We start from the raw sequence: 24235 nt of genomic DNA, 5'->3' as shown, positions 1-24235 counted from the left end.
GCAGCTAAATTGAGAAAGACTAGTTATAATCCTAACCACCATATGTCTTCATACTTGTTTAAAACAAAAGGTTTCGTATTCTATGATACCATGATATTTTAAATTTACTTGTAAAAAATGTCTGGGAAGTGGTACAGCTGCGATGTAGGAGTACGCAGTCTTTCCCTAGTTTTACCACTCCACAGATCACAACATAAATTAAATTGCTTTGCCCATTATGTTTGATTTTTAAATTGTTCCCAATGTGATTTCTATGTTAGATTTAGAGTTGATAATACCCATGAACCAGGTTCCTTAGAGAAGCACAATTATTGCTTCGTTATAAAATAAAACCTATTCAATGAAGATGCTAAGATAGTTAACTTCACAGTTTGCAATATTAGAACATAAACATGCACCCTTCTAAACAACCTAAAACACACTTGCACCAGGTAAATGGGAAAAAAGGTTTCTTTCTGCAGAGATTACCTTTTCATCAATAAAACAGTATCCAAACAAGACAGCCATGAAACCAAGGCAAGTAGTTTCTAAGATGTGAGTACAAGCAATAGCTAAAGTTATGTGGTTTTCCAGAAGTGCATTTGGAAAAAAAAAGTTCGATGTGTTTTTCATTGACTTAAAAAAAATTCCAACTTTCCATAGAAAGATTCCACAAAACTTGAAACAAAAGCATTTTTTTCCACTTCAAAACTCCTCCAAAATATCACACACCATATCCATCATCTCCAAAAATCTTTGTAACAGAAGCTAAATGTACGTCTTATAATTTTTAATTTCAGGTTTTATTTTAGTGATGAGTCTGTATGTGCCACTATTTTGGAGGATTTTCTGGAGTTTGAATACATAACCTTGTTCATAAAACGTATCCGATTGGAAGCACGTTTTTGCTTGTGTTGAATTTAGAGCAATGATAGTTTTTTTTTTTAACATTGTTCATTTTTAATACAGCTTACAGCACCTTCTACATCGTGGGCTTAATATTATCAATGCAAGTACCATTTGTGGGGTTTCAACCAATTCGAACCAGTGAACACATGGCAGCAGCAGGTGAGTGGCTTGATTTTTAAATATGGAATGTCTTTAACTCTGGATTCTGCTATCCTGAGTGTAAGTTGTACAAGTCTGATAGATGAATATTGGAAGTTTTATTAATTCAGGAATCATTATCCTCAAGCTCACTTGGTTCGTTTCTTCCAGCACTTAATATTAATTTCTGTGTTTCTTCAGAAAAGCAGTTGGTATAAGAAAGGAACGTTGTATACCCAGTCTCATGATGTCAAGCGTGCTTTTTTTTTAAATCGGCATCATAAATGTGCTTTTGTGGTGGAGTCAGAACTAAGCAAAGAATTCACCTTTAGTTCTGACACAACTTGTAGGCAGCCTGATGTGATTTTGAGACTGTTAATGCACTGTACTGTGAAAATTATATTAAATTGTTTAGGTATTGCTGTAATCTCTGGCTATTCGGTGTTTCACCTTGGTGATGTATAATAGGCACAACAACTCAAAATCTGAGTGGATCTGAAAGGATCACAAGGTTTTAATCTAAAACATAAACTCTCCAAATTCTTTCAGGACAGATAATTATTTAAGATACACTTGCTCATAAAACACAAGCAGAAGTAAACCATATGACTATCGAGCCAGTTGTGTCATTCAGTACAGTCATACCTGAAATTGGTCCTCAACAGCACTTTTTTTGTCTGCACAGCATATTATTTGGGTTTTCTACAGCCTTCAATGTAGTTAATAATATCCACCTGGGGGAGGTGAGGGTATTCACTTTGATCATAAGAATATAAAAGCAGCATATTTTTTATAAGATGCGTTGATATTCAGAGAAATTTGGGTGTGTGCTTGAACAAGAGGTAGAGAACTCCTAAAGATTCATAACTTTTTTTGAGTAGAAAAAATTCTCCTTATCTCAGTCCTAAATGATTGACCCTTTTCCTCTGACTGTATACACTTGTGTTCTAGATTCCCAACCAGTGGAGAAAACCTGTGTGTACCCTGTCAAGCCCCTTCAGAATATTTTATGCTCCGATCAGATCACCTCTCTTTCTTATAAACTCTGGGGAATTGGGTCCAATTTACTCAAACTCTCATAATAGGGCAGCCTTCTCATTGAAGGGACCTATCTAATGAACTTTCAGTGCATTATCTCCAATGCATGTCTATCGTTCCTTTAAACAGAAACCTAAATTGCACAGTAGTCCAGTATGGTCTCACCACAACCCTGTAATGTTTGACTGCAGTGATACACTTGAAAATTGATATGTGCAAGAACATTTTGTCGTAGCTATTCTTAAGTTAGCAAACTGGAACTCGTTCAATACAGCAAGGACTAATACTGTGTCCTGTAACAGGACTTCCTCCTCCTTGTACTCGCATCCCCATGCAATAAAGGCAACATTTCATTTATCTTACAGATTCATGGCATTGTTTCTTGTATGAGCACACCCAAGTCTCTTTGACCACCACCCCTTTATAAAAATTATTCTGCCTGTCTCCTCTTACACCAAAATGAATAACTAAAACTGCCTACACTATACTCCCATCTGTTATGTTGTTGCCTACTGCAAACCCAGAGAGATTGAAGGCCTTCTGGCAGGCCCGACCTCATGGAAACCCAGAACAGAGGCCTGACTGCTACGGGAACAAAACCTGACACTGCAGTGATCCGACATCGAGGTGCCCCAACCAGACTGATTGTAAGACCCTCTGGAACACTCAAAGATCCGACTGATGCTCAGGACCTATCAGATGCACTCACTTACTTACTTTCTGGAGTAGCTGACCTCATTCACCGACAGCCAAGATCAACCAGACAGACCACAAGTTCCCCCAGAGCGTTCAAGGCCACAACTGGTGCTCAGGACCCCATCAGGTGCACTGATTCTTCCCTAGGAGAAGCTGACTTCACTCATCCGGGATCAGCCATTAACCCGGGAAACATGGACGAGCTGGAGTTCAAATGAGACTCAAACTCAAAGGTTTAGAGCCCCCGTCCCCTGCCACTCCCACATACTTCTGGCAAACGTTCAAGCCATTGAGAATAAAATAGATGAACTTAAAGCTAGACTCATCTTCCAAAGAGAATTGAGGGACTGCTGTGTCTTCTGTTTTACAACGACATGGTTCATCCCTGCTACATCTGACTGTACTTTACAACCTGAGGGCTTTTCAGTTCACCAAACTGACCACTCGGTGTCCTCAGGCAATGCGAGGGGTGGTGGGGTCTGTCTCCTAAACAACACCACCTGGTGCCCATATATGGCAACCCTGATGTGTCACTGCTCCCTGAACCTAGAATATTTAACGGTGACATTCTGTCCAAACTACCTGCTGTGCGAATTCATCTCCACTACCCTGACAGCGGTCTACAACGCCATGCAGAAGTGAAGAGTGAAGTATACAATGCTAGAAATTGTCTTCAAGCCTGAAGCCTTGTTCATCATTGCCAGTGACTTCAACCAGGCCAACTTCAAGAATGTGCTACCAAATCCCCCCAGAGGTCCAAACATCCTCAAACAATTCAGTGACCAACCTAAATGAGTGTGCCACTACCATTACAGACTTCATTTATAAGTCCACAGTTGACTGTGTGCCAAAGAAGTTAATCCAAACGTTCCCCAACCAGAAGCCGTGGATGAGCTGGGAGATTGACACCGTACTGAAGTCCAGGTCTGAGGCGTTCAAGTTGTGCAGCCATGACCTATACAGAAAATCCAGGTACAACCTTTGGAAGGCTATTAGGGATGGCATAAGGCAATACCAAATTAAGCTTGAGACTCAGACTAACCATATGGACACCCGTCATTCTTGGCAAGGCTTACACGACATTATGGGCTACAAAGCGGAGTAGAACAGAATCATGGACAGCAGTACATCCCTACCTGATGAACTCAAAGTGTTCTATGCTCACCTTGAACAGAAGGGCAGTGTGGTGATATCACATGTCCCATCAGCCTCAGATGCGCCTATACCCTTGGTCACCACCATAAGCGTTAGTTCAGCCTAAAGAGTGAACCCACAAAGTAACTGGCCTAGTTGGAGTCTCCAACTGTGCACTCATCCTCTGCAGACCAGCTGTTGGGAGTATTTGCAGACATCTTCAACCTCTCCTTACCACGATCTGAAGTCCCCACCTGCTTCAAGAAGACCACCATTATCCCAAAAAAAAAACATGCAGCATGCCTCAATGACTGCTGCCCAGTGGCTCTGATATCTATCATTATGAAGTGCTTTGAGAGGTTAAACATGGCTCACATCAACTCCAGCCTTCCAGATTGCCTTGATCCCTTAGAATTCACCTACTGCTTCAACAGGTCCATGGCAGATGCCATTTCCCTGGCCCTACACTCATCCCATAAACATCTGGACAACAAGGATACCTATTTCAGACTCCTACTTGTTGACTACAGCTCTGCCTTCAACACCATTCTAAACAAACTCATCTCCAAACTTTGGGACCGATGTCTCTGTTCTCTGCTCTGTGACTGGATTCTCGATTTCTTGACCAACAGACTGCAGTCAATAAGGAAAGGCGACAGCACCACCTCCATAATAATCCTCAATACCAGTGCCCCACAAGGCTGCATACTCAGCCCCCTACTATACTCCTTATACACACATGACTAGCCAAATTCCGCACCAACTCCATTTACAAGCCTGTTGATGGCACCATCATTGTAGGTCAAATCTCAAACAACGATAAAATGGACTACAGAAAGGAGATAGTGTTCAAAGGCATGACATTAAGACAACAATCTCCACCAGCGTAAGCAAAATCAAGGAGCTGGTCATTGATTTCAGTGAAGTGCACAGTATGCCCCTGTCTGCATCAGCAGTGTTGATGTGGAGATGGTTGAGACCGTCAAGTTCTGGGTAGCGACGATCACCGACAATCTGACCCAGCCCACCTGTGTTGGCACTACTGTTAAGAAAGCACAGCAACACTTCTACTTCCTCCAAGAGGCTAAGGAAATTCGGCATGTCCATAAAGACTTACAAATTTTTATAGATGTGCCATAGAAAACATTCTATCTGGATGTATCACAGCATGGTTTGGCACCTGCAGTTCCCACAACCGAAAGAAATTTTGGAGAGTTGTGAACACAGCCCAGTCCATCACGGAAACCAGCCTCCAATCCATTGACTTCATCTATATTTCCCACTGAATCGGGAAAGCAACTAACATAATCAAAGACTCCACCCACCCCGGTTATACTCTCTTCCACTCTCTCTTTTACCGAAGAGTTCCATTGCCACGTGACTCTTAAGTTTTTACTAGTTAAGATGAGGGGTGATTATCCTGTACCCACTATGAAACTTTGTATCCTGATGACTTTATGAATAGCAAGAGTGTTTTGTGGCTTCAGCTAGCCAAGAATTTTTAAAGGAAAATCTCTGATATTTTTGATTAGATTTACCTAAATATTGGACAAATGACCTATTGTTTAAAGTTTGATAATGAGTACATGTTAATTGAGGAATGCAAATCATTTTAACTTCTCTTCCTCTTGCATTCAGGTGTATTTGCCCTGATGCAAGCTTATGCCTTCTTACAGTATCTGAGAGACAGGCTGACGAAGCAGGAGTTCCAGACACTCTTTTTCTTGGGGGTGTCTCTTGCTGCTGGAGTTGTATTTCTGAGTGTTATTTATTTAACTTACACTGGTGAGTCTGCATACAAAGTGTCATTTTATCATTCTTGTTTTTCCCCCGCTAAGTTATGATTGCAGAACCAGACCAGAGAAAGACTTAATTTTCATGATAAGAATTCAGATTGTAGTTCATGCTTAATTTTCTGGTACGTCATTGCATTTATTAGATTCTTTCACATTGTCCAATCTAGATAAGACTACCTCATCATGATTGTCAAAGTGAGATATTATAAATAAATATTTTTTGCGAAATGAACTCTGTCCCTTTTTCTGAATTCCCTCTATTCCTGAATTTTCAGGATCCAGTTTCATGGCTGTTGTAGGCAGTCTGGTAACTTAAATTTTAAAGACATCTAGGCCAATGCGTAAAAGGGACCCAAAATCTACTGCCAACTTGTAAGTAGGCAGGAACCAAGTAGTGGAGTGTGTCCTATTAATGGCAAAGAGAATGATATATACTAAGAGATACAGGGCAAGGCCAGAATGCATCATCAGGTTGACTATGGTGAAGTTAGATCAGTCATCTAATTCAGAAGGGTTGCATACAAGGTTGATAATGGAAGTGGGTGGAGATAGAGAGGAAGGGTTTACTTTAATTTGTTGAGCATGCCCAGATATGAGAGTTGCCAGAGGATTGGAGATGGCCAGTGTTGCACCCTTATTCAAAACAGAATGTAAGGACAGTCTCAGATTACAGATCAGTTCGGCTAACATAATTGAAGGCCAAGGTCTTGGAATGCTTAATCAGCGAACTAAAAGAAGCATTTGGAGAGGTTTGAGTTAATTAAGAAAAGTCAGCACAGTTTTGTAACGTGCAGATTGTGCTTGACTAAGCTGCTTTAATTTTTTTGAAGAAGTATCAAGTGTTAACCAATTTTAAGGGAATGCAGTGGATGTTGTCTCTGTTAATTTTAAGGAAGTATTTATAAGGTATGACATATAAAGTTAGTTAACAGAATTGTTCTTTATTGAATATTAGGGGCAGTGTGCAATTGGATTCTGTTTGAATTGAATTTGATGGTAGTAGAGAATGGTGTTCTCTGAAAGTCAGAGGTAGGATCACTGCCATATATAAATTATTTGAATTTTGGGTTATTGAGTACAATTTCAAAACATGTTGAATGATACCTGCCTTGGAGGAGTGTCAAACAGTGGGCATGGAAAGATTTGCCTGCACTGGGATTTAGGCTAGACGAGTAGCAGATGACGGGTGGAGGTTAATACAGGGACATGTGATGAGATACAATTTGGGGAAAGTCAATATGGACTTAATGATGCAATTGTGAAAAAAAACTGCACAAACCGAGGAACCTCAGGAGTGCATATGCATAGATCTTTGAAGGTAGCAGGACATACTTAAAGGTTAGCAAAACAAATGAGTCCTTGGGCTTCTTAAAAGAGATAATGAATAAAAAAGCAGGGAAGTTTTGCTGAACCTATTATGAAAATCTGGTTTCCCTTCAACTAAAATATTGTGTCCAGCTGTGGTCATTACAGTATAGAAAAGATGTGGAAATTCTTAAGGGGCTGAGAGGAGAGATACCTGAATGGTTCCAGGGATGAGATTTTACAAGATTAGGTTGGAATAACTGGCGTTGTTCTCTGTGGAGCAAAAGGGATTGAAAGAAAATTTGACGAAGGTATATGATGTTATGACCAGTTTAGAGCACGTATACAAAGAAAAACTTCCCATTACCTGAGAGAACAGGAAGCATTGGGGGAGGTGAGGACCCTGTGACAGACAACAGGCATCACTCAGGAATGGGCAAGGTGAGGACCCTTGCAGAGACACGTATGAAATGGTGGGAGTCCTGAGTTGGACTCAACATAAAGAATGCCCCTCGTCCCCATGTACCACCCCACCAACCTCCGGATCCAACGCATCATCCTCCGACACTTCCGCCATCTGCAATCCGACCCCACCACCAAAGACATTTTTCCCTCCCCACCCTAATCTGCTTTCCGGAGGGACCACTCTCTCGCCGTGACTCCCTTGTCCGCTCCACACTCCCCTCCAGCCCCACCACACCCGGCACTTTTCCCTGCAACCGCAGCAAGTGCTACACCTGCCCCCACACCACCTCCCTCACCCCCATCCCAGGCCTGAAGAAGACTTTCCACATCAAGCAGATGTTCACCTGCACATCTGCTAATGTGGTATACTGCATCCGCTGTACCCGTTGTGGCCTCCTCTACATCGGGGAAACCAAGCGGAGGCTCAGGGACCGCTTTGCGGATCACCTACGCTCGGTTCGCACTAAACAACTGCACCTCCCAGTCACGAATCATTTCAACTCCCCCTCCCATTCCTCAGACAACATGTCCATCCTAGGCCTCCTGCAGTGCCACAATGATGCCACCCGAAGGTTGCAGGAACAGCACCTCATATTTCGCTTGGGAACCCTGCAGCCCAATGGTATCGATGTGGACTTCACAAGCTTCAAAATCTCACCTCCCCCTACCGCATCCCAAAACCAACCCAGCTTGTCCCTTCCTCCCACCTATCGCCTCCTCCCACCTCAGCCCCACCTCCATCTCCTACCTACTAGCCTCATCCCACCTCCTTGACCTGTCCATCCTCCCTGGACTGATCTGTCCCTTCCCTAACTCCTCACCTACACTCACCTTTTACTGGCTCCATCCCCGCCTCTTTGACCTGTCTGTCTCCTCTCCACCTATCTTCTTCTCTATCCATCTTCTATCTGCCTCCCCCTCTCTCCCTATTTATTTCAGAACCTGCTTCCCCTCCCCCATTTCTGAAGAAGGGTCTAGGCCCGAAACGTCAGCTTTCCTGCTCCTCTGATGCTGCTTGGCCTGCTGTGTTCATCCAGCTGTACACCTTGTTATCCCTAACCTGGAGAAAGGCTAATTTCGCTAAGATGTATTTAGTCCAAATGGCCTGGGAGTAGCTATTTGCAGTTAGAATTGTGTCAGGGCAGTGGGAGGCATTTAAAGAGGAAATAGTGAGGGTACAGAGCGACTGTGTTCCCATAAAGTTCAGAGAGTGCTGGCTGTCATGGGATGTGAGGTATAAGATTAAGAAAAAAAAGAGAAGCCAATGGCTCAATATGTCAGAATTCTTTGGGAAGTATGGAGAGGGCAGGGGTGAACTTCAAGGAAATTGAGAAATCAAAGGAGAAGCATTGGCAGGCAGAATAAAGGAAAACCCCAAAGGTTTTTAAAATATATAAAAACTAAAAATAACTAAGGAAAGATAAGGGACCATGGAGGTAATCAGTGTGTGGACCCAGAAGATGTGAGCTGAGTCCATGAATATTTTACATTAGTCTTCATAATAGAAAAGAATAACATGAGTATAGATATCAGGGTGTTTGACCATGAAATATTGAAAGAAATTAATACTCAAAGAGGAAGAAAGTATTATCGGATTTAGCAGCCTAAAAAGTGGTTAAATCTGCAGGCCATACTGAAAGGCAGCTTTTTCTCTAAGCTGTGCAATATGCAGCCACTTGGAGCTCCTGCGCCCACCGACTGGCATGCCAGTGCATTGACTTCTGATTCCAGAACCCACTACTGCACATGGACTTCAGAGATCTGTGCTGCAACAGGAATAGTTGCAGTGAAAGTAAATGGATGTATCCCTGATGGTTCAGAGACCAGGGGTATATGGGGGTCCTGGCAGTAATTTTCAAATCCTCTCTGTCCACAGTTGAGGAGCCAGAGAACTGGAGAGCTGTTACATTGTCTCATTATTAAAAATTGGAGGAAGGAATTGACCGGAAATTACATACTAGTCAGTAATCTTGGTGCGGAGGTTATTTGAAAAAAGTCAAAGGGACAAAATATATTGGTACTTGAAGAAATACGGATTAATCGGGGATCGTCAGCATGGATTTGTAGAGGGTAGTTTGTGGACCAGAAGTCTTGCTGAAGGTAGTGCATTTGGTATGGTCTACATGGACTTTAGCAAGGCTTTTGATAAGTTCCTTCATGGCAAACTGATCCAAAATAGGCTGAAAGGCAGGAAACAGGGTGATGACTGAGAGACATTCCTATGCCTCAATCTGTTTTCACTTGGGTTCTGCAGGACTTAGTTCTGGGGCCCTTGCTATTTGTCTTGTACATATCTGCCTCAAAATGTTCTTAAGAAGGAGGCAGATATATTTCTTGTGGCTGAAGAAATCAAAGGATCGAGGGAGAAAGCAGGAACAGGATACTAAGTTGGATAAATCAGTATTATCATATTGAATGGCAGAACAGGCTTGAAGGGCTAAATGGCCTGCTCCTCCTGTATTCAATATTTCTGATGTAGATTGAAGTGTACCATGTATGATCAAGAAGTTTGTGGATGACACAAAAGTTAAGGTTGTAAATAAGGAGGAAGATAGCAGCAAACTTTTTAGGGGGATATTGACAGGTCAGCTGGGCAGAGCAGTGGCAAATGGAATTCTATCAGGAAAAATAGGAGGCAATACACTTTAGGAGGACTAACAAGGGAATAGATTACTCTGACTGGTAGGACCTTGGAAAGTTTTGAAACTTAAGGGACTTTGGTCTGGATATTATCACATTACTGAAGGCAGCAGGGCAGGTGAATAAGGTTGTTGAGATGGCATATGGAATACTTGCCTTTATCAGCTGAAACATAGAATACAAGAGCAGGGATGTTACACTGGAACAGTATAAAATTCTGGTTTGGTCATAACTGGAGTATTGTGTGCAGCTCTAGTACCATATGTATAGGAAGGTTTGATGCACTACAGAATATGCAGAGGTGGTTTACTGGGATAATAGCCTGGATTGGGTATCTGAGCTATCATGAAAGATTGGAAAATGATGACCTCTCTGCTCCTATGATGCTGCTTGGCCTGCTGTGTTCATCCAGCCCTGCACCTTGTTGTCTTGGAAAATGATGAAGTTTTCCTTGGAGCAGCAAAGCTTAGAGGATGCCTGATGAGAGGTGCACACAAATATGAGGCTATAGATAGTGTGGAAAAGAAACCACTTCGATTAATTTTTGAAGCAAGTTGGCTAGAAACATGGAGAATGTCACAACTGCTGGATGTCTTGAGCATTTTAAGGCCAATTAAGTACTTTTGAAGTACTGTTTTATTGTAGGAAATTTGACAGCCGGCTTGCAAACAGTTAACTTCCCCACACAGCAATGTGGTAATGACCAGATAATTTGCTTTTATGTTGAATGAGGAATGAACATCGGCTAGGTCGCCAGAGATGCTGCTTCAACAGAGTGCATTTGGAATCTTTTACATCCACCTGGGCTGGGGCCTGTGTTAATGTCTCATATGAAAGACAGACAGCAAACTCTCCCTTAGTACTACACAGGGGTATCAGCCTTGAACTCTCCTCTTTCCCTGGACTGAGTCTTGAAACTGAAATTTCAAGACATGGTGACAGAGTTTTAGTTGGCACTAACATTAAAAGTTCTTGATGAAACATTACAGGAGATGTTTCCTTCTGGGCATGAGAATTTATATATGTAGAGTTGAATAGCAGAGGTGGAGACATGGATGAATATTGTCCAGTTTCAAAAAATTGTGAATGGAGAAGTAGGATCAAAAAATTTTGGTTTTTATTTAAAAGAACGGCGAATGCTGTAAATCAGGAACAAAAACAGAAGTTGCTGGAAAAGCTCAGCAGGTCTGGCAGCATCTGTGAAGAGAAAATCAGAGTTAACATTTCGGGTCCGGTTCTAAGGTCACCGGACCCAAAACGTTAACTTTGATTTTCTTTTCACAGATGCTGCCAGACCTGCTGAGCTTTTCCTGGAGCTTCTGTTTTTGATCTCAAAATTTTTCCTGGTTTGAATTGGAGTCTGTCAGGTAAATTTTTCGTAAATGAAGAATTACCTTAGATTATTCAATGCTTGTTTTCCCTTATGTGGAAACCTACTGCTGGGAATCCCTTGTGCTGTCATTTTTTTTTGTATTCCTTTTGTTAGGTGATGGTAAATGGTTGGAGTTGCAATTTTTCTTTGTGATTTGTTGTGTTACAGAACTTAAAGTTCATTTTGCAATGGTAATATGTCCTTTTAAAATTTATAATGAATTTATACCTGCCTGGTTACACGGATGTCTTCAGTTTGAATTTAAAATACTTTAACAAATGAGGAAACATTGCAAATGTTGCAACTTCTTTTGTTCCAGGCTATATTGCCCCGTGGAGTGGGAGATTTTATTCACTCTGGGATACAGGGTAAGGATGACAAGACCTGCGTATGTGTGATCATTCTTTGAGGGGGTGATGTGATGGGCTGGGTTGAGAGACAGAGATTATTGTAATAGTTTGCATTTATAAACTATTCAATTTTGGTCCATCTGCTGTATCCAAACGTACCTCTGAGACTGCTGCAGTTCAATAGTAGCAATGCAAGATATCAGTCGGTTTGGTTGTTTTTTTAAATTTTGTCAGAATCTTCAGGAGATTGAGATTTGGTGTTTATCATGATTACTGCACTGAAATTTGCAAGTAGCAAAAGCTGATTTAATTGAACAAATCTAGCTTTATTGCTCAAATAGTCAAAATCTCATGAAGGATAAATTCCTTTGTGTTGTGTTCCACTGACGACAGGTCACAATTCTTGCAGTGCTATTGAGTTTGTAGCAATACATGTTTTCTCTTAAACACCATAAAGTATTACAGTGCCACTCAATGTGGGACACTTAGCCAGTGGTGCATGCAGGATACATACACATTCTTTTATTTAGTATAAGAACTGGCAATGCCACCACCTAGAAATAATATTGATCTTTGTTTTATTGTAGCGGTTAATAGGAAACTTGATAAATCTATCTGAGTGGACTGAATTCTCATTTTCTCATTGTCCTCTAATGACAGGATTGGAAACCTGTGTAGAATTTTAATGAAACTGACCTGCTTGCAGTAAAGGAAGCAGTCAGCAAATCAGCAACCTGATTGTCACCGGAGTGGTCTTTACCATAACTGCTCAACCACAGTGTTAACACCTGTTTTCAGGTTTCACAACCGGTCAGAGTGCGGATGTGTTGATGAACTTTGCCTGTCAATTAAATCATTTAAAGGGACCCTCAAAGGATTCAATGGTTTCATTTCAGGAAATTATAAATGAAGGTTCACCAACCAGAAGAATGAAAGCATGAGGTTGGTAGACACCAACAAGTTCTATGATTCACTAGAGGTTGTGCTTCAAACTGAGGACCACAGAGGGTATTTCCCATAGCAGGAAAGAAACAAACAATCTCTCAAATAAAGAGAATGTGGCAGATAAAGCGAGTAGATGAATATGGTATCATGCAGCAGCATTCATTGCTACAAGAATCTCAGTAACTTGACAAGGGCAGGAAAAGTGACATGCCAATTCTCTGGTATTCACCTGCACAGAGCTCAGACCAACAGACCTCACAGCACTAGTCATACTGCTCTCACTTGTTCTGTTGGCACCCATTTACTTCCCCATCCAAATGACTTACCGTCGTCCTATTGCAATATCACATCCATTCCTTGCAGTCAATGTCTAGAATTGTCATTTCATTCTTGCCGCACAATCCATTTCTTACACTCCTGCCTCTGTTTATTTCCTCTTGCAGGAAAAGAATGCAGAATTCCAGTGAACTAGGGTGGCTCTTCAGTCATTGTCATCTGTCTAGTGGAGGCCAAAGGCAGATAGGTCCCCTGGTCCTGATGGCTTGCATCCTAGGATCCTCAGAGGTAGCTACAGAGATAGTGGATGCATTGGCTGTAATTTTCCAAAAATACTTGGATTCTAGAGAAGTACCAGAGGATTGGAAAACTGCCAGTGTGATGCCCCTATTCAAAATGGGAGGGAGTCAAAAAGTGGATACCTATAGGCTGATTAGCCTAACGGGTATTGATGGAAAAATATTGGAATCAATTATTAAGGAAGTAATAACAAAATAGTTGGAAAATCGTAATCTAATCGAGCAGTGTTGGCATACCTTCATAAAAGGGGGATCATGTCTGACTAATTTATTTGAGTTTTTTTGAGGAAGTCTCCACCAGTGCGAATAGAGGGGATCCAGTAGATGTGTTGTACTCAGACTTCCAGAAGGCATTCAACAACTTATCTCTCAAAAGTTTAAGCCATCAGAGCCCACAGTGTTGGAAGTAGTATATTGGTGTGGATAGAGAATTGGCTGGTGGACGTGAAACAGGGTAATGGAGGTAGCAAGAACTGGCTATAATGGAGTTAGAGTCAATACAGTGTGGAGCTGGAGGAGCACAGCAGGTCGGGCAACATCAGAGAAGCAGGAAAGTCGACGTTTCAGGTTTATAGCTGAAACGTTGTCTTTCTTGCTCCTCTGATGCTGCCTGACCTGCTGTGTTCCTCCAGCTCCACATTGACGAAACAGGGTGAGATATTCTTTATCAAGTTGGTAACATGAAACCAGTGGGGTACCAGAGATCACTGTTGGATCCATAACTGTTTACGATATATTAATGACTTGGAGGACGGAGTCAAATGTAATGTAGCCAAATTTGCAGACATAAAAAAAAACAGGTGGAAAGGCAAGTTGAGAGAGATACAAACAGTTTATAAAGAGATATTGTTGAGTAAGTGGACACGATGTTGGCAAATGGTGTATAATGTAGGAAGATGAGAAGTTGCTTGTTTGGAAGGGAGGACAAAAGGATAGTATTATTTAAATGGAGAAAAATTGCAGAAAGCTGCAACACAAAGGGAATTGGGGGTACTTGCGCACGAAACATGGAAATCTAGTGCACGAGCAGTAGGTAATCAGGAAGGCTAATGGAATAGTTGTCCTTATTTTAAGGGGTTGAAATACAAGAGTACGGAAGTCTTGGTGCGACTGTACAAGGTACTGGTGAGACCACACCTGGAGTACTGTAAGCAATTTGGTCCCCTTATTTAAGGAACAGTATTATTTCAATACTTCAGAGAAGGTTCACGAGGATGATCCCGATGTGGAGGGATTGTCTTAAGAGCAAAAGTTAAACAGGTCGGGAATCTATTGTTTGGAATTTAGAAAAATAAGAGGTGATCACTGAAACATGTAGGATTCATAACAGCCTTGACAGGGTAAACGCTGAGAGGATGTTCCCCTCGTGGGAGAGTGTGGGACCAGTGAACACAGTCTCAGAATAAAGGGATGCAAATTTAAGACTGAGATGAGGAGGAATTTCTTCTGAGGGTTGAGTGTTTGAAACTCCTTTCCGTAGAAAGTTGTGGGGCAGACCCTTGTTTATGCTTAAGACAGGGATGAATAGATTCTTGATCAGTAGGGGATTCCAGATTTATAGGAAAAACTCAGGAAATTAGTTATGAGGAATGTTGGAAAGATTCCTGTTGATTTGGCTGGCGGGCTTTAGGGCCCAGGAGGCAGCTACAGAGACAGGCAGATTCAGACAGTGCACTGCATTGATGACGGAGAGGGGGCAGTCTCCCAGATATCTGGTGACAGAATCAGGAATCGGGAATCATGTTGGCATATGCTATATGGAAGTCACTTGGATTGAATTGTTGTCATCGGTTACAGAAAAAATTTAATTCTTTATATTAATGACCTTGAACCCTTTCCTCTTCTCAATTCAAATTTGTGTCACTCATCTACCACGTGTCCTTCAATTGTGACAAAACAGCTAAAGAAGGATGTCTCGTTCTGAGGAAGTATTGACACAATTTGTACACATCCTCCACCAAAGCAGTAGGACAGAGTTGAAAACTTATGGGGATGGCAGGCAAATTTACCCTCCATTTTATAAGGAATCCACGAGAAAGCAGAAGGGCAATAATCCAAGAAAGATCACTAAAATATTGCTTTACATGGTGGCCCCTCCAAAGCCAGGGGTTGAACAATTGCAGACGCAGTTGTCGTCTTGAGAGCAGAAAGGCAGCGGAGTTTGATTAGAAGAGCAGTGAATTGAGAAAAGACAACCTCTGAGGAGTTGCTGTCCTATCACAAATTCTGTCTCTCCCGTTCTGCCTATTCCAGCTCCTCCAAATCATCATCCTGTTCCGTTGATCTTGCTGCCACAGGGGCATTGTATGAACTGGAGTCCTGGAAAAAAACACTTGGCTGTATTCAGCTGAATACAAATGTTGAAGCCAGTAGCAATTCTGTAGCCACAACAAAATGTGTGTGAAGTCCTGTTAGCACTGTGCATCCTTTGTGTCTCTGCCATGACTCAAGATGCCTCAGACTTTTGTGCTAATGTTTACTTCTGTGCACGTGCATTGAGCGTATCAGCAATTCCTGCACATCTGGTCTCTCAAGCCAGATGGAGGAAAGCCAAGCCTTGAGAGTTTACTAAAGTGCAGAAAAGTATACTCCAACTTTTAACTGGCAGGAAAGTGTGCTTGGACCAGAGCCCTATGTGCTATCTCCTGTCAGAGCCTATGCATGCACAGGTACAGATAGAGTAGAGTCTTTGGCAGACCTTTGTGGGCCTCTAATCCAACCGGCCATCGCCAACAACATCTCAGCTGTAAGAGCAGAGAAACAAGCTGTCTGCCTCCAGCTCTTCTGAAATCACAAGCTTGTATAACGTGGAAGTAATTGATAATGGAAATAAATATTTCTTAGTTGCACCAGGGGATTCACTTGGGTGTTTATAGCAATGTTATTGCCTTGATGTATTTGAAAAGGTTTAATAAAAAAAATCAGGTGCTTTCTTCCACATCTCCATTGTCTAGTCATCTTCATTGTTATCTTCAACCTTCCAAATGGAAGGTGGCCTTGAGAATGTTGTGATCGTAGTGGAAGACAAACAAATGGTATGAATGAAATGGAGAAATTATTGACTGCGGAAGTAATTTGTGTTGAGGGAAGAAAACAGTGACTTCAGCATTGCTATTGGCTTCTTGTAATCCGGTTATGTGAGTGAGGTTTGGATGTGTCTTTTGAGGGCTTTTCAGGCAGTTGGTTCAGTGGCCATAAATATCATAGTCAAAGACATAGGAATGGAAGTAAGCTGTTTGACCCATCAATTCTGCTATGCCATTCAGTGAGATAATGGCTGATCTGATAATCTTCACCTCCACTCTTTTTGTCTGTTTCCCATAACCTTTTGATTTTTACTGATCTTAAAAATCTATCTCAGCTTCGAATATACATCATAACCCAGTCTTTATAGCTGTCTGCAGTGAATCTGTAGAATTCTTCACTACTCTCCAAAAGAAGAAATTCCTTCTCATCTCGGTCATAAGCAGGTAATTCCTTGTCGTGGACTACAGGACATAGTCACAGAAACATGTCCACGAAGGAAAACAGCCTTTCAGCACCTACCCTGTTAAGCCTGCTAAGAATGTTTCAGTAAGGCCACTTTTCATTCATCTTAACTCCAATGAGTACAGACCCAACCTACTCTTTGTTTCCTCACACACAGGATCACTTTAGTGAACCTTCTCCAGACTGCCTCCAAACCTTTGATAAGGGGACCAAACATTTTCTTAGTGTTCTAGGTAGTAGGAAGTAACAAACTTCCCTATTTTTATACTCCATTTCCTTTGAAATGAGGCCAAAATTCCATTTGCTGTTCCTATTACCTGCTGACCTTGTATGCAAGCTTTTGTGATTCATGTAAGAGAACGCCAGAATTCCTCTGTGCTGCAGCTTTCACGTGACACCAGGTTATAATCCAACAGGTTTATTTGAAGACCTGTTGGACTATAACCTGGTGTTGTGTAATTTTAGACCTTGTCCCACCCTAGTCCAATACCGGCACCTCCGCGTCAGTGCAGCTTTCTGTAATCTTTATTCATTTTAATTGTATTCAACTCCCCTTCTTCCTGCCAAAGTGCATCACCTGACTTTTTCTCTTTATTATATTCCATCTGCTAAGTGTTTTGCCCACTCACTTAACCTGTCTGTAGCCTTCTTTGTGTCGTCCTCACACTTGCCCTCCCATCTGTTTTTGTATCATCTGCAAACTTGGCAATAGTACATTCACTTCCCTAATCCAAGTAACTAATTATATATTGTAAATAATTGTGGACCCAGCATTGATCCCTGTCACACTCCACTTGTTACAGGTTGCGATCCCAAAAACAACTCCCAAATCCTGATTCTCTCTTAATTAGTTAGTTAGTCAGGTCTGATCTATGTTAATATGCTACCATCAACACTATGGTTTCTTATCTCATAAAGTAGCTGTGTGCAGTACCTTTTTGTCTTGTATCTCTTTTTGAATAAGTGTGTTACGTTGACAGTTTTCCAATCATCTGGAACTTTTCTAGAGTCTAAAGATTCTTGAAAGATTAGTACAGAAGCACCCACTATTTCTGCAGCTACTTTGTTTTAATTTCCCAGGATGCAATCCATCAAGTCTAGGAATCTTTAGTCCAATTAGTTTTCCCTTTAGTATTTTTGGAATGCTATTACTGTCTTCAGCTGTAAAGACTTGGGTCAAGTCAAGCTCTTTCAGGATGTAGAGCAGCTCTCACCGTATTTTCCTGCAGCTTCAGTCCTTTGTGCCATGTTCTGTTGTGCAAGGTATAACAAAAGCACTATTGAACAGTTTTGCTGCTAATGCATAATAAAGGGCGCCCCTAATCTTTCCAGGCAACTGAATTGCATCTTCGCCCACCTCCTCCCCACACCACCCCCACCCCCAAGTGGTTTACTGAATTATTAACTTCTCATACCCATGTGGTTCTGTATATACCTTTCCTTCACAAAAAGCCCTGCCACTAATGCAATGGATCCATGTATTTAGAGGGTAGCCCTTGTCTCCAATGAGCCATTTGCTAAATCAGAAAGTGAAAAGACCTATGAGAGATGTGACAGGTACTGAATGAAGGCTTCGTGGCAGTGTGTGGAATATTTTGCAGTGGTGCATGTAGTCCTTCAAATAGTCATGTAGATGAATGTTAAAGCAGAATCTCTTGACTGGTTGATCTGAAGGCATCTCAATTGTCTCATGTACAATCACTGACTCCCTGTACCTGTTGCTTTGATTCTGTGATTGAAGAGCCAAGAATTTTCCAGTTCTGATTGATCCCATAAAATGGCAAAGTGAATGTGTATATTGATCTGGTAAACATTGCACAATCACCTGGGAAATCCACTTGTCAGTACCAAATGGTAAAATCCTGCAAATATCATCAACAGATCCATGGAAGGAGCTGAAAGCAAAGAAATTCATGGCAGTTGGTAACTTGATGACAATGTCTTTGGATGGCCACCAAGTCCATTGGGAAGGGGATCTTATTGTAGGAAGATGCAGATTCTGACAATGACCTGTTTGGAAGCCTGAGCTTCTTGACATACTGTCATGTTGAGAACTGACTCTGTTCTGGAATCCCTGTGCTAGAAGTATTGCCTCCTTAAAACTGGAGCTGGACCCCATCTCTTCTGTCCTGTGGCAGAGGAGAAGACTGCTGCTGTTGATGTTGCTGGTTCCACTTTCCTGATCTGTTCAGAAGTGCAAAGTGAAGCTGCATAAACTGACCCATGTTGTATTGAAAGCTGACGAGAAGTACTGATCTAACAGTAAAATTCAAGGTAGCAGAAATGGCATCAAAAATGATTGAAATCAATTGTAAAACAATGAAGTGCATTCTTAGAACAAGTCTGTAAACCAAGGCCATTCACCTAGGCAAGGGAGCAAATGTATTATTTCAGTATTCAGTGGCTTTCCAACCTGTCGATTTCACAGTGCAGCAGGTATTGATGCTTCTATCTAACTCCTTGCCAACCCTGGTAAATTTCTCGGCTTGGGAAGCCAATGAGGTTGTGTTGACCTAAGTGCAGAAACTAGGGGTCAGGAAAGGAGCTGAGTACAAATATCTAACACAATACTAATCTATATCCAGATTGCCCCAACCTGCCAGCTGAAGTATTTGGTGTGGTTTGCAGGTGGACTCCAACACTTTATGGACACTTTGACAAAATACAGACTACTAATACACCCTATTGGTACCCTACTTGCGTTTGTGTGCATTGACTTTTTATGATCCTGTTCAGTGTTTATGTTGTTGAGATGGAACATACATAAATTAACCTTTGTTATTTTTCTGTAGGTACGCAAAAATCCATATTCCCATCATTGCTTCTGTATCTGAACATCAGCCGACAACATGGGTTTCCTTCTTTTTTGACCTTCACATACTGGTCTGCACTTTCCCAGCCGGCCTGTGGTTCTGCATCAAAAACATTAATGATGAACGAGTATTTGGTAAGAAACATTGTCCATTTTTAGATTAAATGTTGAAGTATTGAAAATGCTACAAGGTAGAACTTGCATTGTAACCACTTAAGTTTTCTAACTGTGGAATTACAATTAAGTTCAAAAATTATTGTTTTGAAGAATTGTAATTGTGAAAAATATTTAGTTTTGAGAGAATGTGCAAGCGAAGACTTAAGTAAAAGAAGCTTCACATCAGGAAAGTTGATGAGCTAGTGGTATTATTGCTAGGCTATTAATCCAGAGACCCAAATATTGGGTTCAAAGCCTACAATGGCAGATAATGGAATTTGAATTCATTAAAAAGTGTGAATTAAGAGTAATGACCACAAAACCATTACCAATTGTTGGGAAAAGCTAAAGCTCTTTAGGGAAGGAAACTTCCATCCTTACTCAGTCCGTCCTACATGTGACTCAGACCCATATCAATATGGTTGACTCTTAGGGACAACTAGGGATTTGGCTATTCAGTGATACCACACCTGGAATTAATGTAAGCAATAATTCAATTGTCTTGTGATGTGTTGGGCATGAGTAATTAGAGAGCCACCTTGCTGTTTTTATTTCTTATATAGTCACTAGGGACATTGTGGAAGTAGCCTGGGCAATTATTGCAGAAAGAGTACAAGCTCAGATATCTCTATTGATATTCTGAATTCAGTCACAGCTCAGTGGAAGATGGCTTTTAATTGCAGGGCTGGTTTGTGTGTGGAAGAAACCTTGCACACCTTCCATACCTAGAAGTAATTGAGCAAGAACAATGCTGGTAGTGCATCTGAGTGCAGATTATCACCTTGACATCAGGTGATGGGTAGTCAAAGGGCAGGTAAGAAAATAGGATAATCTAAATAGACAGCAGAAAGAATGTTGAGCACTTGTGTCTCATTTTATCATTCTTAAACTTCTTTTTATTCACTGATTCACAAAGAGAACTGAACATTTTACAATGGTGCTGTCTAACATTTCTTATTTCATAGTATTCTGTGTGAATGGGATATTGGCACATAATGTTAAATTTTAATTTGAAGATGAAACCATGAATATCAGTGTGAATTCATATGTGGCCATGTGGTGAAGTAAATCTCCATCAAAGCTTAGTGAGCAACATGACTATTTATGTAAATTTAAAGTGCCAGCTATAATCATCTCCATTACTGAACTATTACTCACTTTCCATAAAATGGAATGAATTTGCGATAAAACAAGTGCTCAAGCACCTGCAAATTGAAAATTTGCATTTCTGTATTGCAGATTTGAGCTGTCTTATTATTGGTTGATGAACAGTGTTATGCCCCAGTACATACACAAACAAGGAAGATTTATATGATTTATTTTTCTGAAATACTTTACATTTGATTAAAATGGGTCATTAGCTGGATGACAAGAAAATGTTATCGCAAGTTAGAAATCTGAAAATGTATTTTACTGATCAGAAGTACGTGCTGTCTGGTTTGGTTATGATGTGCTGTTTTCTGGTGGACAGAGCTGCATCTGAAAACAGGAGGAAATATGTGGAGAAGCAAAGGGCATGACATTAAATGGATTGTTAGAATTCCCCACTTGGTGTTTTTAAAAAGCTATGAAAACTGCTGATGGATTTATTGAATGAGATGAAGTGGACGCCACAATCTAGTTTTTGTGGAACTATGATTAAGGACACTGTCTATTACATTTCTATAGATCCTATTTTGACTTTTGAGTTATTAAAATCAGTTTTAAAAATGTTATTGCCATCACTTTGAATATAAATGTGTGTATTTAGTAAACTGCTGAAGTATGCTTAGTACTGTATGGATATTCACTGCAAGTTGTCAGGAAGCATCCAACCATTGTGTCTATTACAGTTTAAATAAATTTTGCAAATACAGAACATGTTGGTTGCCAGGATGGTTGGATTTCAGAACGCAAACTCTGGGGGGACAAATTTGGGGTTTTTATTTCATAACTTTACACAAGTTTAAATTAGAATGTAAGCTAATACCTGTGATCTATACTCTCCACAGTTGCCCTTTATGCAATCAGTGCTGTTTACTTTGCCGGAGTTATGGTGCGTCTGATGCTGACTCTCACCCCAGTTGTCTGCATGCTGTCTGCCATTGCATTCTCCAATGTATTTGAACACTATCTCGGTGATGACACACAGAGGGAAAGTCCACCTGTTGAGGACAGCAGTGATGAGGATGACAAGAGGAATTCTGGAAATCTCTATGACAAGGTAAAGGACATGGATACATTTGAGCCCAACATCAGTTGAGTTTTCTCCACCGAAAGAGGAGTCAAAAGTTGCTGTTGCATCGCTAGTGGATTTATTATTTCTGCTTTTTTTTTAAGCTGGCTTCTCCAGTCACTAAAACTTAGTCTCACTTCTACAATCTATATGAGGCTTTCTCAACAATTTATATGCTTTCCTACTTGGTCTTGCAAGTTCAAGCCTGCTTAGCCCAGTTGCCAAGTTTGTTTTGTTTCCTTCTGCAAAGTATCTCTCAGGCCCCTCATTCTTCTATCTATATTATGAGCTTTTTCATCATAGAGTCATAAAGATGTACAGCATGGAAATGGACCCTTCGGTCCAACTCGTCTGTGCTGACCAGATATCCTAAACTGACCTAGTCCTATTTGCCAGCATTTGGCCCATTTCCCTCTAAATCCTTCCTATTCACATACCTATCCAAATTCCCTTTAAATATTGTAATTGTACCAGCCTCCACCATTTCCTCTGGCAGCTCAGTCCATGCACCAACCTCTGCATGAAAAAGTTGCCCGTTAGGTCACTTTAAAATCTTTCCTCTCTGTCGAATGTTGTTAGCAAACAGCAGTTACTGTATAAAGTGTAAGTCTTGAATAAGGCTTTTTCTCCCACTGGGTACCCAAAATAACATAAGGTGAAATGGTAACTCCAATGTGAGAGTTCTTTTGTCTTGGGATATGGCAATGTTGTGCAAGGTATCTTACTTCTATGTTTGTCTAAACTCTATTCTAATTATTTTTCATTGATTGCTGTAGGCTGGCAAGGTGAGAAAGCATGTATCTGAACAAGAAAACACTGAAGAGGGACTTGGTCCAAATATCAAGAGTATTGTTACTATGCTGATGCTAATGTTACTGATGATGTTTGCTGTACACTGCACCTGGGTGACAAGCAACGCATACTCTAGCCCAAGTGTGGTCCTGGCATCTTACAATCATGATGGGTATGTCTTCCCTTCTTATTTATCTTTTGTCATTTAGGGTAATGTGACTTTACTGTAATTATTTACTTGTGACACTTTTAATGAGGGTGTAATGACAATATTTAATTTATCATATTTAGTTTATACCACTGAGAAATATATTCTTTTACATATTATTTTGGAACCATTTTTGGATTTCCTGAAATGATCACTGAAACTTTGTTCTGAATTTTAAAAATGCTGAAAAGAGATGAAGTCAACTTTATTCACCTTGTGCTCATCAGGACCAGGACACAGAAGCAGGGGTGCTAGTTTATATAGCTTGAGAGCATATTTCTTCTTATAATGTATAAATTGGTTTCCCTTTTTGAAGTGTTTAAGTCCTGTATTATAACGCAATTATTTTCTAGATTTTCAAAAGTAAAATGGATATCTGAAATATACTTCAAGAGTGGGCTTCTGTTGGAATTTCAAATTAATCACTTTGTGGCATTGTTAATGTAGATAAATTTACCACTATTCAGTCTCCTCGAAATAAAACTTGGAAACTGTCTCTGCTCTGTCTGTCCCTTTTTAGAGTTGGTTATATCCCACTGAGAACTTCAGACATATGAAATCTGAACGTTTGGGTGTCTCCCATTGATTCATACTGAATCATACGGCTTCTCCTTTTGATGACATAAAACTTGCAGAAACTGTAGAGTCTACGTTACTTTCTCCATGAGGACAAATGGCATTTTTTTCAAATTGGCTTTGAACTTTACCATTCAAAAATGTATGAATCCAAAATTTGAATACCTTAGTTTCATTGGAGACTGAACCAGGTGTTGAATTGCTCTTGATCAGTGTTTGGGATCAGTCTCCCAATATTCTTATTGACTTGTCATGTGAGGTGTTTAGTAGGCCAATTGCTACTTTTGGTAGTCAAGGTAGGAGGAATTAGTTATGTCTAACATGTATTAGCTTGGACCTGTTTAATATATCCAGTGTAATTGGTTTCATGATCTATTTATATTTCCTGGCAGAAAGAAATTACAACTATGCATCACCAGTGTTTCTATCCTAACTTTTTTCCAGTTTTCTTCCTTGGCCCTCATGAAAGCTGACGGTGTAAATGGCTCCCTCTCCTGTTGCTCCTTTTATAATGACTGCCATCACCATCTTTTTAAAAACCAAACTCCCTACATTCCTCTCCTGGAAAACTGCCAAGATTCCATCTCTCTTCCGGGCCACTTTCTCTGGTTGAATAACTTTCTCTGGTTGAATAACTTTCTCTGG

The 24235-nt window shown here is 40.7% G+C and overlaps 1 protein-coding gene across 1 annotated transcript in view; it reads left to right on the top strand.

Moving 5' to 3' along the window:
* stt3b (STT3 oligosaccharyltransferase complex catalytic subunit B) overlaps window positions 1–24235 on the top strand; it is a 91804-nt gene that overhangs the window by 55716 nt on the left and 11853 nt on the right. The window contains exons 6-11 of the mRNA XM_020524683.2: window positions 949–1047; window positions 5533–5679; window positions 11792–11840; window positions 19624–19778; window positions 21791–22002; window positions 22791–22978. Coding sequence (XP_020380272.1) covers window positions 949–1047; window positions 5533–5679; window positions 11792–11840; window positions 19624–19778; window positions 21791–22002; window positions 22791–22978 — 850 coding nt within the window. The remainder of the gene's footprint in view (window positions 1–948; window positions 1048–5532; window positions 5680–11791; window positions 11841–19623; window positions 19779–21790; window positions 22003–22790; window positions 22979–24235) is intronic.

The sequence above is a fragment of the Rhincodon typus genome, chromosome 2 (assembly GCF_021869965.1).
Source record: "Rhincodon typus isolate 14 chromosome 2, sRhiTyp1.1, whole genome shotgun sequence".
Classification (NCBI taxonomy): Eukaryota; Metazoa; Chordata; class Chondrichthyes; order Orectolobiformes; family Rhincodontidae; genus Rhincodon; species Rhincodon typus.
Note: the sequence above shows the minus strand (reverse complement) of the source record. Positions and strands in the feature narration are given on the sequence as shown.